This window comes from Equus quagga, chromosome 18 (assembly GCF_021613505.1).
Source record: "Equus quagga isolate Etosha38 chromosome 18, UCLA_HA_Equagga_1.0, whole genome shotgun sequence".
Taxonomy (NCBI): Eukaryota; Metazoa; Chordata; class Mammalia; order Perissodactyla; family Equidae; genus Equus; species Equus quagga.
Genome location: NC_060284.1, coordinates 40,489,492 through 40,512,778, shown reverse-complemented (window position 1 = coordinate 40,512,778; position 23,287 = coordinate 40,489,492). Strand labels below are relative to the sequence as shown.

General features: G+C 34.9%; 1 protein-coding gene across 6 annotated transcripts in view; it reads left to right on the top strand.

Moving 5' to 3' along the window:
• WDR47 (WD repeat domain 47) overlaps nucleotides 1-23,287 on the top strand; it is a 57,875-nt gene that overhangs the window by 16,791 nt on the left and 17,797 nt on the right. For 3 of the 6 annotated variants that reach the window (XM_046645608.1, XM_046645607.1, XM_046645610.1), the window contains 6 exons: nucleotides 887-970; nucleotides 3,385-3,469; nucleotides 4,799-5,601; nucleotides 9,415-9,541; nucleotides 14,926-15,104; nucleotides 22,117-22,377. In XM_046645608.1, coding sequence (XP_046501564.1) covers nucleotides 887-970; nucleotides 3,385-3,469; nucleotides 4,799-5,601; nucleotides 9,415-9,541; nucleotides 14,926-15,104; nucleotides 22,117-22,377 — 1,539 coding nt within the window. Of the gene's footprint in view, nucleotides 1-886; nucleotides 971-3,382; nucleotides 3,470-4,798; nucleotides 5,602-9,414; nucleotides 9,542-14,925; nucleotides 15,105-22,116; nucleotides 22,378-23,287 lie in introns of those variants that run through there. The other 3 variants (XM_046645609.1, XM_046645611.1, XM_046645612.1) reach the window with 2 other exon arrangements.

Below are 23,287 nucleotides of genomic sequence, written 5' to 3'. Positions count from 1 at the left end.
TGTCCCTTTATAAAATGATTATGATATATATTGTGATTGCTTTTTATTAATAGTCCTTCTTTATAGAATCAAAAGTTGGCAATCCTATATGGATCCTCCTGCCCATCTCTTCTTTTTAAAATTTTACTGTTCTAAAAATCCAAAAGTAGGGAAATTACTATTATAAAACAAGAACAGCAATAAAAATGCCTTAAACTTTTGGAAGTTTTATAGACCACTAAAGTAGAATGAAACCTGATCTTATTACTTATTATTTCATTCTCAGAGTGTAAACTTTAGTGTCAAATGCCTCAAAGATGTAGAATTCACAGTTTAGAGTAGGATTTCTCAACCTTGGCACTATTAACATTTTGGGCCAGAAAATGCTTTGGGGGGTGTGTGTGTGTGTGTGTGTGTGTGTATGGTTGTCTTGTGCATTATAGAATGTTTAGCTGCCTCTCTGCCAGTAGCAGTTGTGACAACAAAAAATGTCTCCAGATAGTGCTAGATGTCTCCTGGGGGTAAAATTGCCCATGGTGGAGAACCACTGATTTAGTGAGACTGGAACATACCCACACACTGTCCTCTAAATAAAACAGAATAACTTTAAAACTGTAAGATGAATAGGGAAATAAAGGAACTTTTAGACTTAGTCCAATGTTTTTACATAGGTGAAAAATCCACCTATATATTAGAATAAGGAGTGGTAGTAGATTCATAAATTCTTCTCATATAGCATATGTTGTTAAAAATAAGTTGTGAAAAAATTTTATTACAGTTTTTAGGAATCAAGTAAAACATTAATCTTATTATCTGCTTTGTAAAATTTTAATACTATCTTGTCATCTATTCTGCTTTTAACTAGTATAACCTAAATTTGATGACATGTGAGTTTTTCTTTATATAGGCAGCTAATACTTGATGGTCAGTGGGATGAAGTGCTTCAGTTCATTCAGCCTCTAGAATGTATGGAAAAATTTGACAAAAAAAGGTAAGATTTCATCTGAAATTTTTAGTATCTTATCATTGGTAAAAGCTTAGCAAAATAAAACAATAAACAAAAATTAAAAAATGAGACTCTTAGCTTTCCCAGAAAATAATATATTCAATCCCATGGATTTGGAGCATTTCTAGAGGACAAGTTGCATAGTACTTCAGTTAGTTCAAAATCTGATATCTAAACCTACTTAGTCAACAATGCCTATATACAAAAAGTCACAAGGGCCATATCTGAGGCAGTTGTTTCTTCAAAATAGTGAAAAGATTTTAAAGATGTCATTCCATTGTCTCCTGGCCTCCAGTATTTCTGACAAACAGTTATCCTTATTCTCTTGTATGTGATGTTTCTTTTTTTGTCTTTCTCTTCTGGCTGCCTTGAAGTTTTTCTTTTTATCACTAGTTTTTCAGCAGTTTGATTATGATGTGCTTAAGTGTGATTTCTTTGTATTTTGCTGAACATTTTGTGTCTGTAAATTAGTGATCTGCTCATAAGCAATGAATTTTTCATTTCAAATATTGTACTTTTCAGTTTCAGAATTTCCTTTTATTTATAATTTTTCTGCTGAAATATTCCCATCTGTCTGTTCATTGTAATTATATTTCCCTTTAAGTTCTTGAACATATTTATAGTAGCTGCTTGTTTGCTAATAGTCCTTATTTGGTAATTCCATTCTAGGTCACATCAGGCTCAGTTTCTATTGATTGCCTTTTCTCTTAACTATGAGTCACTTTCTTTTCCGCCACATATCTAGTCATTTTTTAATGTACTCTGCACATTGTGGGTTCTTTGTTGAAACTCTAGATTCTGTTATCTTCCTTTGAAAAGTGTTGATTTTTATTCATGTAGGGAGTTAACTTGGTTACACTGAAAATGCAAACTCTCTCTCTTGCCCAATGAATGCCAGGTAAAATCTCTGCTCAGTTATTTAACCTTCTTTCTCTTGCTTTCCTGGGCTCCTTGGAGTGTTCCTTGCATCTTCACAGTTTCAGGGACAGCCAAGGATTTGGTCAGAGTTTATGTAATAGGTTTTGGTGTATTTCTCATTGTTGCTTCCTCCTTTTTTGGGTCTCCCTACTCTCCCTGCTGCTTTTCAGCTGTTCTGACAGTACCAAACTTCTTGCTGATTTCTCAAGCCTGTAAGACTGCAGCTTTCTGCTTGAGTTCTAGCTCCCACTTTGTGGACTGGGGAGTGCCTTCAGCTGGAAGGCTTTATAGCCTTGAATCTCACACCCTAAAGTTCCCTTTTTTCAAGGATTGACTTCCTGCTAGTTGTGCCAGGTTTTTGTTTTTCTTCAGTGCTTTCAAATAGTTATTTTTTGTATTGTGTCTAGGGTTTATAATTCTTATCTGTAGAAAGGTTAGCCAGATACACGTTACTCCACCATTACCAAAAGTGGAACCTCATATTGTTTTTTCATTCTCCATTCATACCATGCTATTTGATATCTCTTTGCTTTTGTATATTCTTCGTTTGTCTGGAATACTATTCCTTTCACCACCACCTGCCTTTACATAGCTCACTCTTGATCATCTTCCAGGAGTCAGTTCTCATAAGATTTTCCTTTTACTTCTTCCCTCTTCTCGTAGAATTGGTTTCATACTCCTTTGAAACCTTACTGAACCCTATATGTATTTCATACAATTTATTAGATGACCCTCTTCATGAAGGCAGGGATTTTGTTTTGTTTGACATGTATTTGCTACTACAACAATGTTGAAAGAATGACTGAAGCTTCATTATTGTTTCCTTTCAGCCCTTAGAAATACTTTTTCTTTAAAGTGCTTAAGGCATCCAACATTTTTTGATTCCTAGAGTAGTCAAGTGGACTCTTTGTTCTCCTTTCTCCTCACTGAAAAATCCCCATTAAAAGTTTTAAGTCTATAGTTATTTTGTGACTTTTTAGAAATCTTGTTCATTTCTTCTTACCCTTTCAGCCCTATTTTTATTAGACCTTTCTCATGTTTGAAAAGAAAAAAGGACATATTTGGAAAAACAAAACATTTTGAATATAAAGGATTTTGATTTCATATTGGGTGACATTTGACATCTTCTATAAAAACTTGATTTTTGTTTAGAATTGATATTGGAAATAGAAATCCCTCCTTAGAGTATTAAATTGTGATTACTTGCTGCTGAAATTATTTTAATTGTGGCTTCAGTGTGATAAGCTTAGTAAAATATTTTCAGAATTTTCTGAAAGCAAAAGTACTTACAGTAACTTATAAGTATACTTGTCTTATGAAATATTGGAGAATTAATTTAAAAAATTATTTTTTTAGAGAAATAATCCCTTAAAACAAACTTGACTTGTTTTGCTTCATGAACTTGTTTCATTTCTTGTTTTTGACATTTCTGTAATTCAGTTTTTTAATCATTTTAATATTTCCTATTTTATGTTTCACAGGTTTCGTTATATTATCCTGAAGCAGAAGTTTTTAGAAGCTTTATGTGTTAACAATGCAATGTCGGCAGAAGATGAACCCCAGCATGTAAGATTTTTATTCCTGAAGGTTTGCGCCATAGTCTTGTTTTAGTCATAAGTATTTTATTCACTAAAACAAAAGATTAGTATCATGAGTTGACAAGGTTTTTATGAGCCAGGATGAGGCAAGATCTGCTCTTTTCTAGCTGTAGTACTTTCAATCTGTAGTGCTTCTAAGTTTGGTGATTTAGGCAAAGATGATCAATGAATGGCTGGCTGGTTGGAGAATGTATGCTCCCCTCTTGTTTATGGTTTATATAGTAATAGGTGTTTGACTTGATGACTTTACATTTTTATTTCTTTTCATATCCCAGAAATTGATTATCTTTACCTCCTCTTTCTGTCTTTTCAGTATTTTCTTTGATCCGGAGATTGTTTTTTGATAAAATGTTTATGTCTTTATGACAATTTAAATTTAATGGTATTATTTTTGATTAGAGTTACTTTTAAAGTTTTAATATTAGTATCGTTACATCCAAAACCAAGGAAACTTTTATTAAATGCCAGTTAAGTGTTCATTGAAGTAAACCAAAAGGATATTACAGTGGGGACTTTCATATATGATAGAGAAATGTTTACCAGATAGTGATGTTCAAAAGTGGAAAGATCACTGGAATATGAGTTAAAATACCTAATTTTTATTCTATCTTTGTCACTGACCAACTGAATTAACTTGGTTAAATCTGCAACCTGACTTTTCCCATATGTTAAGATATGGACTACATAAGCTCTAAGGTTCCTTACATCGTTAAAAGCTTATGATTCTTAGATAATATTCACTAACAAATTATTGCTAATTTGTCTCTCAGCTAAGTTTTCTTTTGTTCTATCTCTGGACTGTTTTTGTAGTAAATGAACTGTAGATGATTTGCTTTGTTTCCCCACACAGATTTGTTCTATGGCAAGTTTGAGCTAAGAGAATGGCTCTTTTGCTCTTGAGTAAGCTGGAGTGATAGCAAACTATATAAACAATTGGCATGTTTCAGTTTTCATTTCTAGAAAGCTCAATTATTCTTACCCTTAAAAAATTATACATTTGAAAATGATAGTCTTAAGCCTGAATTAGAATACTACTTTTATAAAGTTTAATGTGCAAATTAACCAAATTATTTAATCTTTTTATTGTAGTAGTGAAAAACATTTTGGTTCCTGACTTGAAAGTTGTTAAATATCCTGCAAATTAGATGAGTATTCTGTGACACTAGAGTTTATCCTTTTGTACTTGAATAGTTTATGAAAGTTTGTAAAGTATCTTTGAATTTGAATAAAATACTCTCATTGTTTTCATATTTCACAGCATCTCTGTTTATAGTGACCAGTTATATTTTTCTTACAGCTGGAATTTACCATGCAAGAAGCAGTGCAGTGTTTACATGCCCTAGAAGAGTACTGTCCTTCTAAAGATGATTATAGCAAGCTCTGTTTGCTTTTGACTTTGCCTCGTCTCACCAATCATGCCGAATTTAAGGACTGGAATCCCAGCACTGCACGAGTTCACTGTTTTGAAGAGGCTTGTGTCATGGTTGCAGAATTCATCCCTGCTGATAGGAAGCTAAGTGAGGCTGGTTTTAAAGCAAGTAACAATCGTTTATTTCAGCTTGTAATGAAGGGCCTACTTTATGAATGCTGTGTAGAGTTTTGTCAAAGTAAAGCAACTGGAGAAGAAATAACAGAAAGTGAAGTACTTCTTGGCATTGATCTCTTATGTGGTAATGGTTGTGATGATTTGGATCTGAGTTTATTGTCATGGCTTCAGAATCTCCCATCTTCTGTCTTCTCTTGTGCTTTTGAACAGAAAATGCTTAATATTCATGTTGACAAACTTCTGAAACCCACAAAAGCTGCATATGCTGATCTTTTGACTCCTCTTATCAGCAAACTTTCTCCCTATCCATCATCTCCAATGAGAAGGCCTCAATCAGCTGATGCCTATATGACCCGCTCTCTGAATCCTGCTTTAGATGGCCTCACTTGTGGACTCACCAGTCATGATAAGAGAATCTCAGACCTTGGGAACAAAACTTCTCCAATGTCACACTCCTTTGCTAACTTCCATTATCCGGGGGTACAAAACCTCAGTAGAAGTCTCATGCTTGAGAATACAGAATGTCACAGTATTTATGAAGAATCCCCTGAACGGTAAGTATGTGCTCATAAAAATGAGGAAATCTCCCCAAGTGTGATATAGACTAATTGTTGTAGGTGTGTGTTTTTTTCTTAATGTTCAAATCCCTTTAGTTGAAAGTTAGTCCTTAAAACTTTACAGGATTTTAAAATTTTTGATAATTAAAAATATCAGGGAAAATCTTTGTTTTTATATTCTGTATTATTCTTTTGCTGGTTGTAAAGGCAATATATGTGCATTGAAGAAATTTTGGAAAATATAGAAGAGTATAAATATGATAATTAAAATCTTACACTTAGATTACAAGTCTTTTTTCTTTGAATATATTTTTTAAAATTGGAAATGTACTATATATATTTTCATATAATTTTCTTTTTTCACTTGATCATTAATATTTTCCCATATTCTTAAACATTTATTGGGATCAGTGACTAATGATGAGTGCAGTATTCCATTATGTGACTGTGTCATAATTTTAGCTAATTCCTTATTGTAAGGCAAGAGATTGCTTCCATTTTTTTCTCCTGTAAATAGTACTTATATTGAACATGTGTACATAAAAATCTCTGACTGTACCTAGCTTTTTTTTAGTAGTTCTTTATATATGTGAAGGAAATAAGTGTTAAAGCCACCATTTAGTTTTTCCTTCAAACCTGGCATAAAATAATAATTTTCTCATTAATAGTTCTTTATTTCAAGGGTTAGGAGACTTCCAGCCTTGTTTTTCCAGGAAACCCATTGGGACATAAAGCTGGTTTCCTATACTCAGAGTTGATACCATGAAGTATTACTATTGACTGCAATAAATTTATTGATTGAGCACAAAAGAGTGCAAAAACTAAATCTTTTCTCTTTCACATAGGATAGTTGGAGGTATTCTTTATTGAGGAAGGAACACTGGACTTGGAATTTCTGTTTCTAATTAAAGCAAGAGGAGATCTTTAGTTAAGCACAAGAAATACAGGATAAATATATACAGAAGGATTTTCTTTTAAGTTACTGTGAGATTACAGAGTAGGGGAGGTTGTGATACTTTCTTTAATGTCCCGAAAGAGGGGGGGATTCTAGTTAAGTAAGGGGACTTCCTAAAACCTAGGGTGACTTCTTAAGGCATCTTATTGCTCTATATTTCATATTTGAAAGATTAGAAATGATACCTAGTGATGAAAATGGATGAGTATAATTTACTATAGCAGCATCCTATTATCTAAATTCCAAAGGAATAGGGAGTCTTGAGCATTGGTAGAGACTATCTTAAACTTTTCTTGGACTTTCCAGTCCCTTTAGAGAAATTGTTATTGTCTGGAATGCTGGGCTTCAATTCTGGGGCATCTGCTGATATTCTTCTGAGTACATAAGATGACAGCTGCTTCTTGGTCAACATAATGAATGGCATGTTTGGACTTGTGCACCAGTGGGATTGTCTTTATAAAGAAAAAGGACGCAAATCCAGTCAAATCTGACTCTACATGTGCTGTTGCCTGCGTAAAATGGTAGAAATTGAGGAATGACTAGATAAAGATGGAAAGAAGTAGAATATGAGTTAATAGACCATTATAGATAAGCAGAGAGGTAAAATGTGACATGTCAAGAAGTAAGTAATACACTTGTTATTAGCTGAGCAGTAGCAATAATCCAGAAAACATCTGTCATGCCTCTGAAATTGGAAAACTTTATGAGGCAAAGCAGTGTGGAATTTAGTGAATAGATCATGGTCTTTGGAGTCAGACTTGGGTTTGCCATTTACTAGCTGTGTGACCTTGGGACAGTTACTTAATCTGTCTGAGCCTCAGTGACCTCCTCTATAAAATAATGTTGACTTGCAAAATGAGATAAAGCTCCTAGTAGTGTGGCAAGCATTTGATTGGTACTTAATCAGTATAAATTCTTCCCCTTCAGAGCCTATGTCCTTGGTAAGGACATTGCATCAAAAGGGCTGCTAATAACATGCTATGGGAGAGCTAGTATGCTGTGGATAAACTACAAAAATTTACTTTGGAAAAAGTTTACCTTGTTTTTAAAAATATTTTTGGTGTAATTTAAAAATATTGGGAAGCTTGATTAGATCAGTTATGTTAAAGATGCCACATGAAGAGACTCCTACTTATGATAATAGATGTCTGAAGTCAGTATTCGTTTAAAAATATTTGAGGGTCTACTCTGCGCTAGCACCATGCTGCATCCCCAGGATACAGTGATTGAGTTAGTATGGTGAACAAGATGATAAAACAGGAAAGAAAGGTTTATAAAGGAGTGCATGGTGTTTTGAAGAATATCTTTTCAGTTGAAGAGAAACAAAGTGAAAACAAAAAGAGAGAAATCTTAGTTTAAATATATAAGCTTTGACAACTCAAAATTAAATTGCCAAAAAACAGTATCCTCAGGCATGGGCTAGCATTGGATTTGGAATCTGAAGACCTGGATTCAAGTCCTAGCTTTATTTATTAGGTATGCAATTTTAGGAAAATTATTTGTTTTTTGAGTCGGTTTCCTCTTGTGTGAAATGGAAGTTATAATGTATTTTACAAGTTATTCTGCAAGTTAAATGAGATAATGCAAATGGAAGTGCTGTATAAATTGTAAAATTAAATCAAATGTTACTTTTTGAAGGTCATTTTATTCTATCTCTATACAGTTAATAACTCCTACAGATTCTATTTTGTGGACATAAAATGAGACTTCTTATGGTCATTAGCAGCATATAGCACAGTCTAGTATCTGAAGACTCTTCCCAGGTCTTTCTGGTGCATATTACATGTATGTATGTTTAGGTACTTATAAGTACAAGGCTCCTAACTAAGATGCCTATCTAGCTCTGCTTTCCTGAACCCTAGACCTGCATTTTGATGTGTCTTACTTCTGCCTGGGAGGCCATTATGAGGCTACCTGATAATCAAATTCCTTGAAGACAGGGATCATTTTACTTTTGTACTTGTTTTCATGCTGCCTGGTACCAATACATAATGTGTGTAAATGTCTGTGGTATTCATCATCTTTGGATGATGTTAATTACTAAATATTTTGAACAGAGTTACTATGAAAAGTAGAAATTGCTCATGTTTTAGAAGAATATTAGGAACAACCTGACGTAAGATGTCAGGCTTACTAATTAGTATACGTTAAAAATATTGGAAAGGTATATGTTTAGCTTTTATGTTAAGTGCAAATAGACCAAAGAAAGCCTTTTAATAAATCTCAACAATTCTTAAAATTTTGTTCAAACATATTGGAGGAAAGAAATAAATGTTTGGATAGCAAAATCACAGATTAAGAGTTCATAAAGAGAATTTAAGCATTAGATCATCCAACCTATTAAGAGTCACGTGCTGCATGATGATGTTTCAGTCAATGACGGATTGCATATATGAGGGTGGTCTCATAAGATTAGTATCATGTAGCCTAGGCTGTGTGTAGGCTATACCACCTAGGTTTCTGTAAGTACACTCTGTCGCTTGACGGTGATATCGCTTAAGGACGTAATTCTGAGAACGCATACCCATCGTTAAGCGATGCATGACAGTACTCAGTTTATAGATGAAACTGAACCACAGAGAACGTAAGTGATTTTCCCAAGGCCACATGGCTTATTTTAGATGGAGCACCTACCTTTCTTGCTTAATAATACAGTGCTCTTCCTTTATAAGCATATTCTATTTTTTAAAAAATCTCTTATGTACTTAAGAAAGGAAAATAAAAAAATCTATTTTTGTGCATTTGGTCAACACTTAGGCTAGATATTCATTGTTTTAAATTAAAATTTTTCTAACTAAAATATATTTTCCTTCACTCCCATCTTTTCCTGTTTGTTTTTTGCACCTTTCTGGAAGAAGTGATACACCTGTTGAGGCACAGCGGCCTATTAGCAGTGAAATCCTGGGCCAGAATTCAGTTTCAGAAAAAGAGCCTGCAAATGGAGCACAGAATCCAGGACCAGCTAAGCAAGAAAAAAATGAGGTAATATTTACTACATCTAATGTCTTTTAGAGTTATTCTCTTTGTAAGAAGTAATAGTATTTGCTCAGATAGAATTTTTAGAGAATTTTCTGATATTTGGGAGTAGGAGAGAGAATATCTAGATTTTCTTGTTATTAGTTCATTTTCTCCCCTCTCCCAAACGAATATATGCTGTTTTCAGTTGTCGTTGTGTATTTTGGAGCATTTTTAACAGGTGGATTTTTTAACATTCTAAAATACCATATAAAATACCATATACCATATATTGATTGACATTAATGTTCCATATTTCAGGGCTCATGTAATTGGACTCACATTAAACGTGGATAGCTTGTATTTTTAAGATATATGCTCTATATTTTACTAATTAGATTTAATGAATAAGAAATCCTGACATTTATAATATAGAATAATACTTTAATCTTTTAGAGTTCGAGGTTATTTTTCTGTGCTATTTTGGAAAGGAAATTGTATTGCGAAGTAAGGTGTAAATTTTATCTTATCCAATTTATCATTTAGAAGGGGTAAATAGGTAGTTTTAATAAGTTGAATAAATTTTTTGTTTGTTTTCAACTAAATATTAAGGATGAAGTAGAAAAATTGCTATTAAAAGTATATATGGATATGCACCAAACATGAGAATCCAAAAATATATGAAGCAAGCATTGGCAGAGTTGAAAGGAGAAATAGACAGTTCTGCAGTAATAGTTGGAGACTTCAATATCCCACTTACAGTAAAGGGTTCAACATCTAAACAGGAGATCCATAAGGATATAGAGGACTTGAACAACACTGTAAACCAACTAGACCTTGCAGACGTCTAGAGAACACTCCAACAGATAGCAGAATACACATTCTCCTCAAGAGCACATGCAACGTTCTTCAGCGTAGACCATATGTTAGGACACAAAACAAATTTCAGTAAATTTTAAAAGATTAAAATCATGCTAAGTATTTTCTCTGGCACAGTGGAATGAAGCTAGAAATTAATAACAGAAGGAAAATTGGAAAAAATCACAAATTTGTGGAAATTAAACAACCAATGGGTCAAAGAAGAAATCACAAGGGAAATTAGAAAACACTTGGAGACTAATGAAAAATGAATACAACATACCAAAACATAGAACATCTCAAACTTATAGAAGGCAGCAAAAGCAGTACTCAGGGGGACATTTATAGCTGTAAATGCCTAAGTTAAAAAAGAAGGGGCTGGCCCTGTGGCGTAGTGGTTGACTTTGGCGTGTTTGGCTTTGGCGGCCCAGGTTTGTGGTTTTGGATCCCGAGTGCAGACCTACACCCCTTGTCAGCCATGATGTGGTGGCGACCCACATACAAAAAGAGGAAGATTGGCACAGATGTTAGCTCAGGGCTGATATTCCTCAAGTAAAAAAAAGAGGAAGGTTGGCAATGGATGTTAGTTCACAGTGAATCTTTCTCAGCAAAAACAAATAAACAGATGATCTCAAATCAATAACCTAACTTTATACCTTGAGGAACTAGAAAAAGAAGAGCAAATTACACCCAAAGCTAGCAGAAAGAAGGAAGCAATAAAGATTAGAAGGGAGATAAAATAGAGAATAGGAAAATAATAGAGAGAATCAATAAAACCAAAAATTGATTCTTTGAAAAGATGAACAAAATTGACAAGCCCTTTGCTAAACTGACAAAGAGAAAAAGAGAAAAGACACAACTAACATCAGAAATGAAACTGGGGACATTATTTTTGACCTTAAAATAATAAAAAGGATTATACGAGAATACTGTTCCCAATTGTAAGCCAACAAATTAGAGGACCTAGATGCAATAGACAAATTTCTAGAAACACACAAATTACCTAAACTGACTCAGGAAGAAACAGAAAATCTCAGCAGACCTATAACAAGAGATTAAATCAGTAATCAAAAACCTCCTAACAAATACAAGTTCAGGATCAGATGGCTTACTGGTGAATTCTACCAAACATTTAAAAAAGGGTTAACACCAATCCTCAAAATCTTCCAAAGAAATAGAAGAGGAGGGCACACTTCATAACTTATTCTATGAGGCCAGGATTACCTTGATACCAAGGCCAGATGAAGACATTACAAGAAAAGAAAACTGCAGATGAGTATCTTTTATGAATTTAGAAGCAAAGATCCTCAACGAAATCCTAGCAAACTCAATCCATCAGCATATTAAAAGGAGTATACACGCTGACCAAGTGGATTTATCCCAGGATGCAAGGGTGGTTCAACATTAAAAAAATACATCACATTAATAGAATCAAGGAAAAAATACATGATCATCTCAATTGATAGAGAAAAGGCATTTAACAAAATCGAACACTCTTTCATGATAAAAACTCTCAGAAAACTAAGAGTAGATTGGAACTTACTCAACATGATAAAGTGCATTTATGAAAAACCCTAGCTAATATTATACTCAATGGTGAAAAACTAAAAGCTTTCTCTGTAAGATCAGAAACAAAGACAAAGATGCCTGCTTTCACCACTGCTATTCAGCATTTACTGGAAGTTCTAGCCAGAGCAATTAGACAAGAAAAAGAAATAAAAATCATGCAAATTGGAAAAGAAGAAGTAAACCTATCTCTATTTACAGATGATATGATCCTGTATGTAGAAAATCCCAAAGAATTCACAAGAGAGCTGCTAGAGCTTATAAAGAGGTCTGCAAAGTTTCAGAGTACAAGATCAACACGTAAAACTCAATTGTGTTTCTATACACCAGTAATGAACAATTCAAAAAGGAAATTAAGAAAGCAGTTTCATTTACAATAGCATGTAAAAGGATAAAATACCTGGGAATAAATTAAACGAAGGAGGTGAAAGACTTTTACACTGAAATCTACAAAACATTGCTGAAAGAAATTAAAGGAGATCTAAATAAACGGAAAGATATCCTGTGTTCATAGGTAGGAAGACAATATTGTTAAGATGTCAGTCCTACACAATATAATCTACAGATTCCATGTAATTCCTATAAAAATTCCACAGCCTCTTTTGCAGTACTGGAAAAGCCATTATTCAAATTCATATGGAATTGCAAGGGTCCCTGAATAGCCAAAACAATCATTCAAAAAAAGAACAAAATTGTAGGACTTAAACTTTATGATTTCAAAACTTACTACAAAGCTACAGTAATCAAAACCATGTGGTATGTGCACAGGGATAGACATATAGACCAATGGAATAAATTGAGGGTCCATAAGTACTCCCATATATCTATGGCCAGTTGAGTTTTGGCAAGGGTGCCAAGGCCATTCAATGGGGAAAGAATAGTCTCTTCAATAGATGATGCTGGATCAACTGAATTTCCACAAGCAGAAGAATGAAGTTGGACTTCTACCTCATATACGAAAATTAACTGGAAATACATCAACAACCTAAGTAAAAGAGCTAAAGTGTAAAACAAAAGAAAACATAGGGGTAAATCTTCATGACTTTGAATTTTGTAATATGTTCTTAGATATGATACCAAAAGCATGTGTAACAAATGTAAAAATTGATAAATTGGACTTCATCAAAATTAAAAACTTTTATGCATTGAAGGACATTATCAAGAAAGTGAAAAGACAGCCTATGGAGTGGAGAAATATTTGCAAATCTTATATCTGATAAAGGTTTAATATCTGGAATATATAAAGAACTACTGTAACTACTATAACAAAAAGACAACCTAATTTAAAAAAGAACTTGAATAGACATTTCTTTAAAGAATATATGCAAATGCCCAATAAGCACATGAAAAGATGCCTAACATCACTAGTCATGAGGGAAATGCAAATCAAAACCACAATGAAATATAACCTCACAACTGCTAGGATGGCTACAATCAAATCAGTGGAAAATAACAAGTGTTGGTAAGGAAGTGGAGAAATTTGAACCCTCATATGTTGCTGGTTAGAATGTAAAATGGTGTAGTCACTGTGGTTTGGTGCTACCTCCAAAAGCTGAACGTAGAATTACCACATGACCCATAATTCCATTCCTGGGTATATACCCAAAAGCACTGAAACAAAGACTTCAACAGATATTTGTACATCCATGTTCATAGTAGCAAAATTCAAAATAGCCAAAAGGTAGAAATAATCTAAATGTCCATCCACAGATTAATGGATAAACAAAAGTGGTATATCCATACAATGGAATGTTATTCAACTATAAAAAGGAATGAAGTTCTGACATAAGCCACAACATGGATGAACCTTGAAAACATCATGCTAAGTGAAATAAGCCAGACACAAAAGGACAAATATTGTATGATTCCACTTATATGAAATATCTAGAATGGGCAAATTTATAGAGACAGAAAGTAGATTAGAGGTTACCAGGGGTTTGGGGAAATGGGGAATTATTGCTTAATTCTTAGAGAGTTTCTGTTTGGGGTGATGAAAAAGTTTTGGAAATAGGTGATGATGGTTGCACAACATTGTGAATATAACTAATGCTGCTGAATTGTACACTTAAAAATGGTTAGAATGACACATTTTATATTTATTTTACCACAAAAAAACTTTTTTAAAAAAGGACATATAATTTTCTCTCAGAGTTATTGCTATAAGTTATGAAATAGAGGAAGGTTGTTATTATTTCCTGGAATAGGGAGACTGTTTTAGTTAACTGTGCAAGACTCTTGGTTAAGCCAATTGTCAGTGTTGGCCAATTTTAGAGATGATTGATTTGTTGCAGGTAACTCCAGTGCACCTGATCCGGGTAATATGACCAGACTCCAGCTTGGCAGGGCAGTCTTTCTTTGCCAATATTGAAATTCGCTAAATATCTAAGTCCAACCTGTATGTTTGAGTGCTATACAATTCTTTTAGAAGAGTGAAGTAGGAAGGTTCAGACTGCTAAGTTTAACACCGGTTTATTCCACTTTCTTGTAAAAGGCCCTTTGAAACCTGAATTATTGTTTTTGAGGGAAATTTTATAAGTTTCTCTCTACAGTAACCTATTAAACCATTTACATGCTTAAACTAACTGCACTGGACAAGATTAATGTTGAGTTTACTAAATATTAATGCAGTCCATCAATAAATATTTTTTCAACTAATATAGATAGGTTTGTATTAGTCATGTTCTCTAACCGTGTCTCCTTTATGACCACTATAATTTGTATTTGTATTTTAAGGTAGTCAAGGATCCAGGAAGGCCATTCATTTTGGTCAGTCTCTTGCTGTAACATAAAGCAAATTAACTGATCTACTTGACTATTAAGACTCATGGATACTGTTATTTTTCAAAGAGCAGTATATTAACTATTTTCTAGTTGTTAAATATAACTACTTGTGTATTTTATTCAGCATTTATATGTTACTATTGAGTGATGACATGTATTCTGTCATAGTCTCCTCAAATATATTATTTTTTTCTAATATTTTTAAGCTTCGAGATTCAACAGAACAATTTCAAGAATATTATAGGCAAAGATTACGCTATCAGCAGCATTTAGAACAGAAGGAGCAACAGCGACAGATATACCAACAGATGCTGCTTGAAGGAGGTGTGAATCAGGAGGATGGTCCTGATCAGCAGCAGAATCTCACCGAACAATTCCTTAATAGGTTTGTCTTTTAGTCACTTTTTAAAATATAAGGAATTATTTAAAAGCTGTTTAAAACATGTAGCTGCTACTCTCCATGTATAGTTTGAAACTTTTAGGCTTTTACAGTATTTCATGGAGTGTAACATGGAGTTACATGATATCTTTATTATTAAAGTGTAATGTGGAGTTACATAATATCTTCCAATCACAGCATTCTGAGGGCTTCATCTAATTTCATCTTCCCCTTTTAACGTCCTTTCACATCTAAGCGACAAGAGCAAATGAGTGTGGTGCACAGGTTGGAAGCAGACCGCCAGGTGAATCCAGCTCTGTCCCAGGGTAGCTGAGGACTTAGGGGAAGTTACTTAGCTTCTTTTTGCCTGTTTCCTCATCTCCTTCATAGGATTGCCATGAAGCTTAAATGAGTTAATATATATAAAGTTCTTAGAAGAGTACCTGGCACTTAGTAAGCACTATATGAAGTGTTAATTGTTATTTTTATTGTTATTTTGAGTGCTTAAACTTTCATATTCTTTTGAATTCATTATGTTAAAATGATTCTCTCTTATAGTTTCTGCCAGACAGTATGAACTTATGTTGCTTTTAATTATAGGGTATATATATGGTAATGTGTTTTTTAAAAAATCAGTAAACCAGAATGTGTATTTAAATGAGCAGTTGTTGTTGGCAGATTAAATGAGTTACTATAATAAAGTTACTTAGAATAATTCCTGGCATAAAGGAAGTGTGCCATAAATATTGGCTATCATCATGATTATGATTAGGCAATGCAGTGGTGACTGTCAGTTCTTTACTTAGTTCAGTAATGTTGGAAGTAATCCGTTTGACACTCTGAGGGTTGTGGAAGTCAATGAGCCTGAAATTGATCCTATCTTCAAACCTGCACATAAGGAATGTTTATAGTAGTGATATATAAAGTCTAAGTAGGCCTCTGAACATTGAATTTTGAGACCATTTTCTTCCTTTTTTTTTTAAAGATTTAATTTTTCCTTTTTCTCCCCAAAGACCCCCGGTACATAGTTGCGTATTTTTAATTGTGGGTCCTTCTAGTTGTGGCATGTGGGATGCCACCTCAGGGTGGCTTGATGAGCAGTGCCATGTTGGCGCCCAGGATCCGAACGGGTGAAACCCTGGGCCACCGAAGCAGTGCATGCGAACTTCACCACTCAGCCACGGGTCCGGCCCTGTGAAGACCATTTTTGTATCACCTCTGATCAAGTGGGTTATCAGAATTATCCTAATTTGATGAATTACCACTTCTGGTTCTTGCATGTCTTCTTCATATCCATAAAAGTCATTGTTGCAATTTGATTCTCTGATCACTTTATTTTTTAGTAAAAGCAGATAACTAGCAGTAAGTCAGAAGATGAAGTAGTAAGGTTCTGTGATCCCAAAAGTGTTAGGGATGTACTTCCTAGGAAAAGAAGTTAAACTATTCAAGATGGTTTATCCTTCCTTTAAAGACAATCCTAAATAGAATTCAAATTCTTTCTTATAATTTAGGTTCAGTTTAGATCATATTTATTGTTTTACAGCTGTTCTCAATTTCTTTAGAGATCAGAGTTTAATATTATATTAAGAGGTAAGTACATTGGGGGCCCAGCCCTGTGGCATAGTGGTTAAGTTTGGCACACTCTGCTTTGGCTGCTCAGGTTTGCAGGTTCAGATCCTGGGTGCAGACTTATGCCACTTATCAGCCATGCTGAGGCAGTGACCCACATACAAAAATAGAGGAAGATTGGCACAGATGTTAGCTCAGGGCTAATCTTCCACAAGATGAAATAAAGGTGAAGATTGGCAGCAGATGTTAGGTCAGGGCGAATATTCCTCACCAGAAAAAAAAAGGCGAGTATGTTATAACAATCCATAGGATAACCAGGTCTATCATAAGTGTGAATAGATGTTTATCCTAAACTTTTGTAAATTAGTTTCACATAAATTATGTGTTGTACTCTTAACCTTTTCTTATCTATTCCATTTTCTAACTCTTTAATGTAATACTTTCATTCGATCCTTTTTTTCTATGCCTGTAGTTTTATATATCTGAGCCTATACCAGAATGTTAAAGTACCTGACTAATACCAAGCACAACTTGAATAGAGATAGAATGTATAAATTAATATAGACTTTTTCCCCTTAATGTTTTATTCTTCCAAATCATTCTAGGAGCAGAGTCTAGTTTCCACATTTAAATTTTGCTTCTTCCTTCCAAGAGGCATAGAGAAAGAGAAATTAAAGTCCTGTTATATAATAGGTCTTATTGAAGTAAATAGGATTTTTATTAACGGTACTGTATCCTACTTTATACCTCTTAATATTTTGTTTTTATTAATACTAATAATTGGCACCACTGATTTAGCACTTATTAAAGGTATATTCTGCCCCTCCGGCATCCTCCCCACTTTTATTTTTTTTTTTATTTTTTATTTTTTTTTGCAGTTCATGCCTTTTATTAATTGACATCACCAACATCCTGGGAGTGTAACATTCTCTACCATTTAATTCAGTGAAAATTTGTCATTTTTAGAAATAATTTCTGAGCTTGCTATTTGATATTTGTTCTGAGCTTTTCAGGTCTCCTCCAAGCAGTCTAATTCTCTGGTTCTTTCCAGAAAAAGTCAGCCTACAGTCTAGGCTGTATGTTCAATACAGACACAAATGTACTCCTAATTGATTTTTATCTTTTTCTCCCCATTTGTGAATGTCCTCTGACTTGAACTCTCTATCCACACATCCTCATAAGTTTAAAAGTATTATGATCACATGGAAATTATTAACCATTTTTACTGTGATCACATTACATCTTATTTCTCTCTAATGTCAGGGTCCAGAACATTTCAGGAAACGACAGAAATGCTGTACACATCAACCAAATATCATTTTAAGACTGACTCCTCATGAGAAAAGTTCTTATATCTTCTTCCTTATTACCCACCAGTTACATCATCACTCCATGTGTTGGGGTCAAATGTGCATGAGGTTGCAGTGAATAAAAACCTAATGAAGAACCGGAAGCTAATTCTTCTATTCCCATCGCTGAACATGAGAGTCCAGGTGGCTTGTAAAAATTAAGCTTTTACCAAAGCCCCCCTGGCTATATTCTCCAAAACTATTTCAGGCCATTATTAGTAATGAGATGCAGCTGACTGAATGTAAATAATCTTGTGGGGAAGCATTGCTTTTAACTTGTGTAATATTTATCACAGACTCTGCTTTTCCTTTCTCTCTCTCTATGGTTTGATGGGGCTAGAAAGTTATTTGGAACTTAGAGCTCAGACACAGGAAGAAGGCATGACAACTTAAGTCTAAAAAATCCCTATACTTGTGTGCCTCAGGACTGCTTCCAGCCAAATTTTAGAATAGGCAGCGAGATAGTGTGCCGTAAGACCTCTTTCTGGTCAAATCCTAACAGTGTACCTGGGCACTGCTATCTTTGAGGAACAGGCTAAGAGCTGCAGATTGCAAGGGAGTTCAACGAAGTCCACATAGGTTTGATGGTGAATTTGGCCATGATTGTAGATTACGTAAAGAAGTCAACAGTGCTTTCCTGCAAAATAACATAAAATATCCATTCCCCAACTTCAAGAGGAAGTCTTTCCTGGGCTGGCCTCATTTGCCTAGTTGTTAAGTTTGGTGTGCTTCACTTCAGTGGCCCAGGTTCAGTTCCTGGGCATGGACCTACACCACTGGTTTGTCAGTGGCCATGCTGTGGTGGTGCCCCACATACAAAAAGAGGAAGATTGGCAGCAGATGTTAGCCCAGGGTGAATCTTCTTCAGCAACAAAAAGAGGAAGTCTTTCCCAACCACCACAAGGGATGATGCACTGCCAACTTCTGATCCAGAACTTAAGGAACTTAGAAGCTGTCATTCTTGATCTCACAAGAAGAAAAGAAAAGAAACTTGAAATAAACAACTCTTCTTGAATCCATGAGAGCCTGGAGGTCACAGGGCAAATGAGTGTCTCATGGCCTGACGAGTGGTGCCGTGTCCGTGCCCAGGATCGGAACCAGTGAAACTCTGGGCCACCAAAGCGGAGCGCGTGAACTTAACCACTTGGCCACGGGGCTGGCACCATTGCTGAGTTCCCTGAGTCCCCCAGCATCCTTCCTACGCTTCGGATCAGGTCACAGGGCGACAGACTCAGCGGCAGAACAATGTGGGGCCTTCAAGGGCAAGCGTCCCGTGATCGGAAGGAGTGTGGAGCGACAGAAAGTTGGAGGTCCCTCCCCACTTTTAGAGAGCTAAATGGTATATGAGCATTTTAGACTCTTCATGCTTAACTCAACGTTTCCCAAATTTATTTGACCTCAGGTTCTTTTCTTATGGGGAGCATTTCACAGGATTAGTTGTTTCATAGAACACAATTTGGGAAATGCTGCCTAGTTAAAATTTTTTTTAACTTTTTATTAAGATTATGATAGTTTACAACCTTGTGAAATTTCAGTTGTACATTACTGTCAGTCATGTTGTAGGTGCACCACTTCACCCTTTGTGCCCTCCCTCCACCCCCCTTTCCCCGGGTAACCACCAATCAGTTCTCTTTGTCTAGTTAAAATTTTTAACTGATAAATATTTAGTAATGGCTGCCAGTTCCTTTAATAATATTGAATTGCTCTTTTAAAGTCTTTTTTAAGCCCTAAACACACACATGCACTAATGTTTAATGTAGGAAAATTAGAAAATACAATGAAACACACCACCTCTTGGTAATCACACTCTTTGTGTAGTCCTCTCTTATATTGAATCTAGGCTGAAGAAAGTGATGCTGGACCACTTCTGGGTCTAAATTTTAAGAGGGCCTGGCAGCTTCCTCTTTGTGCTCTTTGGAGCCCTGAGTCCAACATAGGAGTCAGGCTATCCTGTTGTAGAGAGAGTTGTGGTGAGGGAAAGGCCCTGAAGGTAACTTGTTTTGTTTACTGTTTTATCTCCCTGGTGCCCAGATCAAAGCCTGGCAAATAGTCTCTGTAATATGAGTGAATAAATGTATGCATAATAGGGATGACACTTGACTTTGTCCCATCATAGTCTGCTCTAGTCATCCATTTCCTAGTTGATATGGTATTATTAGACAGATTAAATGAAAATGGCTTGTTTAGTTGGTGAGAAGTTTGGTAGTGGTGATATTTTTATTGACTATTTTGAGAAATTGTTTTTTTTTTTTTTTTTATACACATATATATAGGACTTTATTCTCATTTTTTCTACATTTTCTGAAATTTTTATGGATGTGTATTATTTTTATAAGAAAAAAGAAAAGCTAAAAGAAAAATTTTAAACCAAAATAGAAAACACAGATATCTCCAAGCAGTACAAGCCAGTGAAAGATAATTGGAGAGAATATCAGGAGGTCTAAATTCCTGTTTCTGACTCCCAATCCTTTGCTCTGTCACCTGAGCCAAATCTGTGTCTCTATTTCTCCATTTATACAGTATAAAAGTAATTAAAACAAATCTCACAATAGGGAGAATAAAATGAGACAGAACGTGTTAGAAAAAACACTGCATATGTTATACTTATGAACACGCTGCAAATTAAAAAACAAAGAGGACTTTCTCAATTTTTAAATTCCCCTTCCCTTAATCTTCACTCCTTTGATAATTTTTAATACACTAACAAATGTATGATGAAGTACCCAGAGTTTTAGCCTCAACTAGGCTCTGAACTATTTTCCAAGTAAACATTTCCATACTGATCGAGATAAAGTGCAAGTACAGACCTTGACGGTAACAGCAGTTCACTGTGAGCCTGACCTGCTCTTGCTGGCTGATCTCACAGAGGCAGAACGGAAACAATTCATGTTATTACGCCTAATTTCCAAAGTATGTTTCAAATTAGAGTTTAAATTTTTAGAGCACAGGGAATGTGTCTTTTTTTTCTAGACCCAAGCCTAACTGTAGACAAAGCTGTTAAGTAGGATGGGGGTACTGATTACCTCTTCTTTTTTTTTTTTTTTTTTTTTTTTTTTTATTAATTTTATTATGGATTACAAGCTTGTGAAATTTCAGTTGTACATTTTTGTTAGTCATGTTGTGGGTACACCTCTTCCCCCTCCGTACCCTCCCCCCACCCCCCCCTTTTCCCTGGTAACCCCCGATCGGATCTCCTTCTCAATATACTAATTTCCACCTATGAGTGGAGTCATATAGAGTTCGTCTTTCTCTGACTGACTTATTTCGCTTAACATAATGCCCTCGAGGTCCATCCACATTGTTGTGAATGGGCCAATTTCGTCTTTTTTTATGGCTGAGTAGTATTCCATTGTGTATATATACCACATCTTCTTTATCCAATCATCAGTTTCTGGGCATGTAGGCTGGTTCCACGTCTTGGCTATTGTAAATAATGCTGCGATGAACATAGGGGTGCAACGGACTCTTGAGATATCTGATATCAGGTTCTTAGGATAGATACCCAGTAATGGGATGGCTGGGTCATAGGGTATTTCTATTTTTAACTTTTTGAGAAATTGAGAAATTATTTTAAATTGAAAATTAAACCGAAGTTATACTGGAGAAGAAACAGATTTTTTTTCCTGTTTTTATGATAAAAGATGCTTTTAAAAAGTCGGAGAGGCTGGCCCCGTGGCCGAGTGGTTAAATCGCGTGCTGTGCTTCGGTGGCCCAGGGTTTTGCCAGTTCAAATCCTGGACACAGACATGGCACCGCTCATCAAGCCATGCTGAGGTGGCATCCCACATGCCACAACTAGAAGGACCCACAATAAAAATACACAACTGTGTACTGGGGGGCTTTGGGAGAAAAAGAAAAAAAAATCAGGGATACCCATTATACCTGTCTCCTTTACAGTGGTGTACTGTGGAAAAGTTTGGATCTTCTGTCAGTATGTTGGTTATGTCTTGAGCTGATGATGGTAATTTTGTAGTAGGAAACTTGCCATAAATTATATATTATATGTGCATGCATTTATCTTCTTAAACTTTTAATCTCCTATTTGTTAGGAATGTGATTAAGTTTTTATTTTAATATGATTGCACTGTTTTATTTTATAGGTCCATTCAAAAGCTTGGTGAATTGAATATTGGAATGGATGGCCTTGGTAATGAGGTATCGGTGCTCAACCAGCAATGTAATGGGAGCAAAGGCAATGGATCTAATAATTCTTCTGTAACTAGTTTTCCTACACCACCCCAAGACTCTAGTCAGAGATTAACACATGATGCTTCAAATATTCACGCAAGCACTCCTTGTAATCCTGGATTAACAAATCACGTACCGTTTCTTGAGGAATCACCTCCTTGTGGAAACCAAATGTAAGTGCTTTACTTTGTAAAACCTGGAAATATTAACTTTCTATTAATAAATAGAAACATAGAAAGTTGAACTTCTCTTTGAAGCCTTACAAATAGAAGCTTTTGGAACTCATTACCTACCAATTTTTTTTTTTATCTGCCTTCATTTATCTACATTCTTTTCTACTAACTTTTAAGTCTCTTAATAGTCTTTATTCTCCTATTACTCTTTTTGCTTTCTTACCACCAAGACAATTCTGTTTTTTATAAGCCACCTTACTCAGAAATCATAGTTTTAGCTTTTCTTCTCCCTGATTTTTTTCTTGCTAAGTAGATCTAGCTACCATACTCCTTACCCACAACACACACTCACTTTGTATACACCTTCTTTCCAATACATATCAATTTTTGTTCAAATCAGTATTCAGTTTTAACATTACTACAGTCATGTAAATGTTATTTACAACTGAGTCATATAGTATAATATGATTATATTTCCTTTTTCTACAACTTTTTGTTTTTCATGGGGACAGTAATTGTCTCATGTTTGATGTGCGTGTATATGTGTGCACATGCATAGTTTTCTTAGTACCTATCACTAAATTATCTGCAGATGCTTTGTCAGAACTTTAAAATCATAAAACTCCTTTCATTATGGTAAAAAATAACAGATACTTTCTCTTTACTTTTTTTTTCCCTGGGAGACATCCCAGCAGGATCACTGCTGCTTCACTTTATATTCATTGTTTTTAGGCCATTTTATTCAGGCCTAGAGAGTCTTGAGACTTCTTTTCGTCATTTTCCTAGGAATTTCCTTTGCCTCTTCCTTGTATTGGACCCCCTGTTTTCAGGATCTCATGTAGTTTCCTGAAAAGAGATACATCAGAGGTGATGTTTCCGAGACCTTGCATGTCTAAATATTTCACATTTG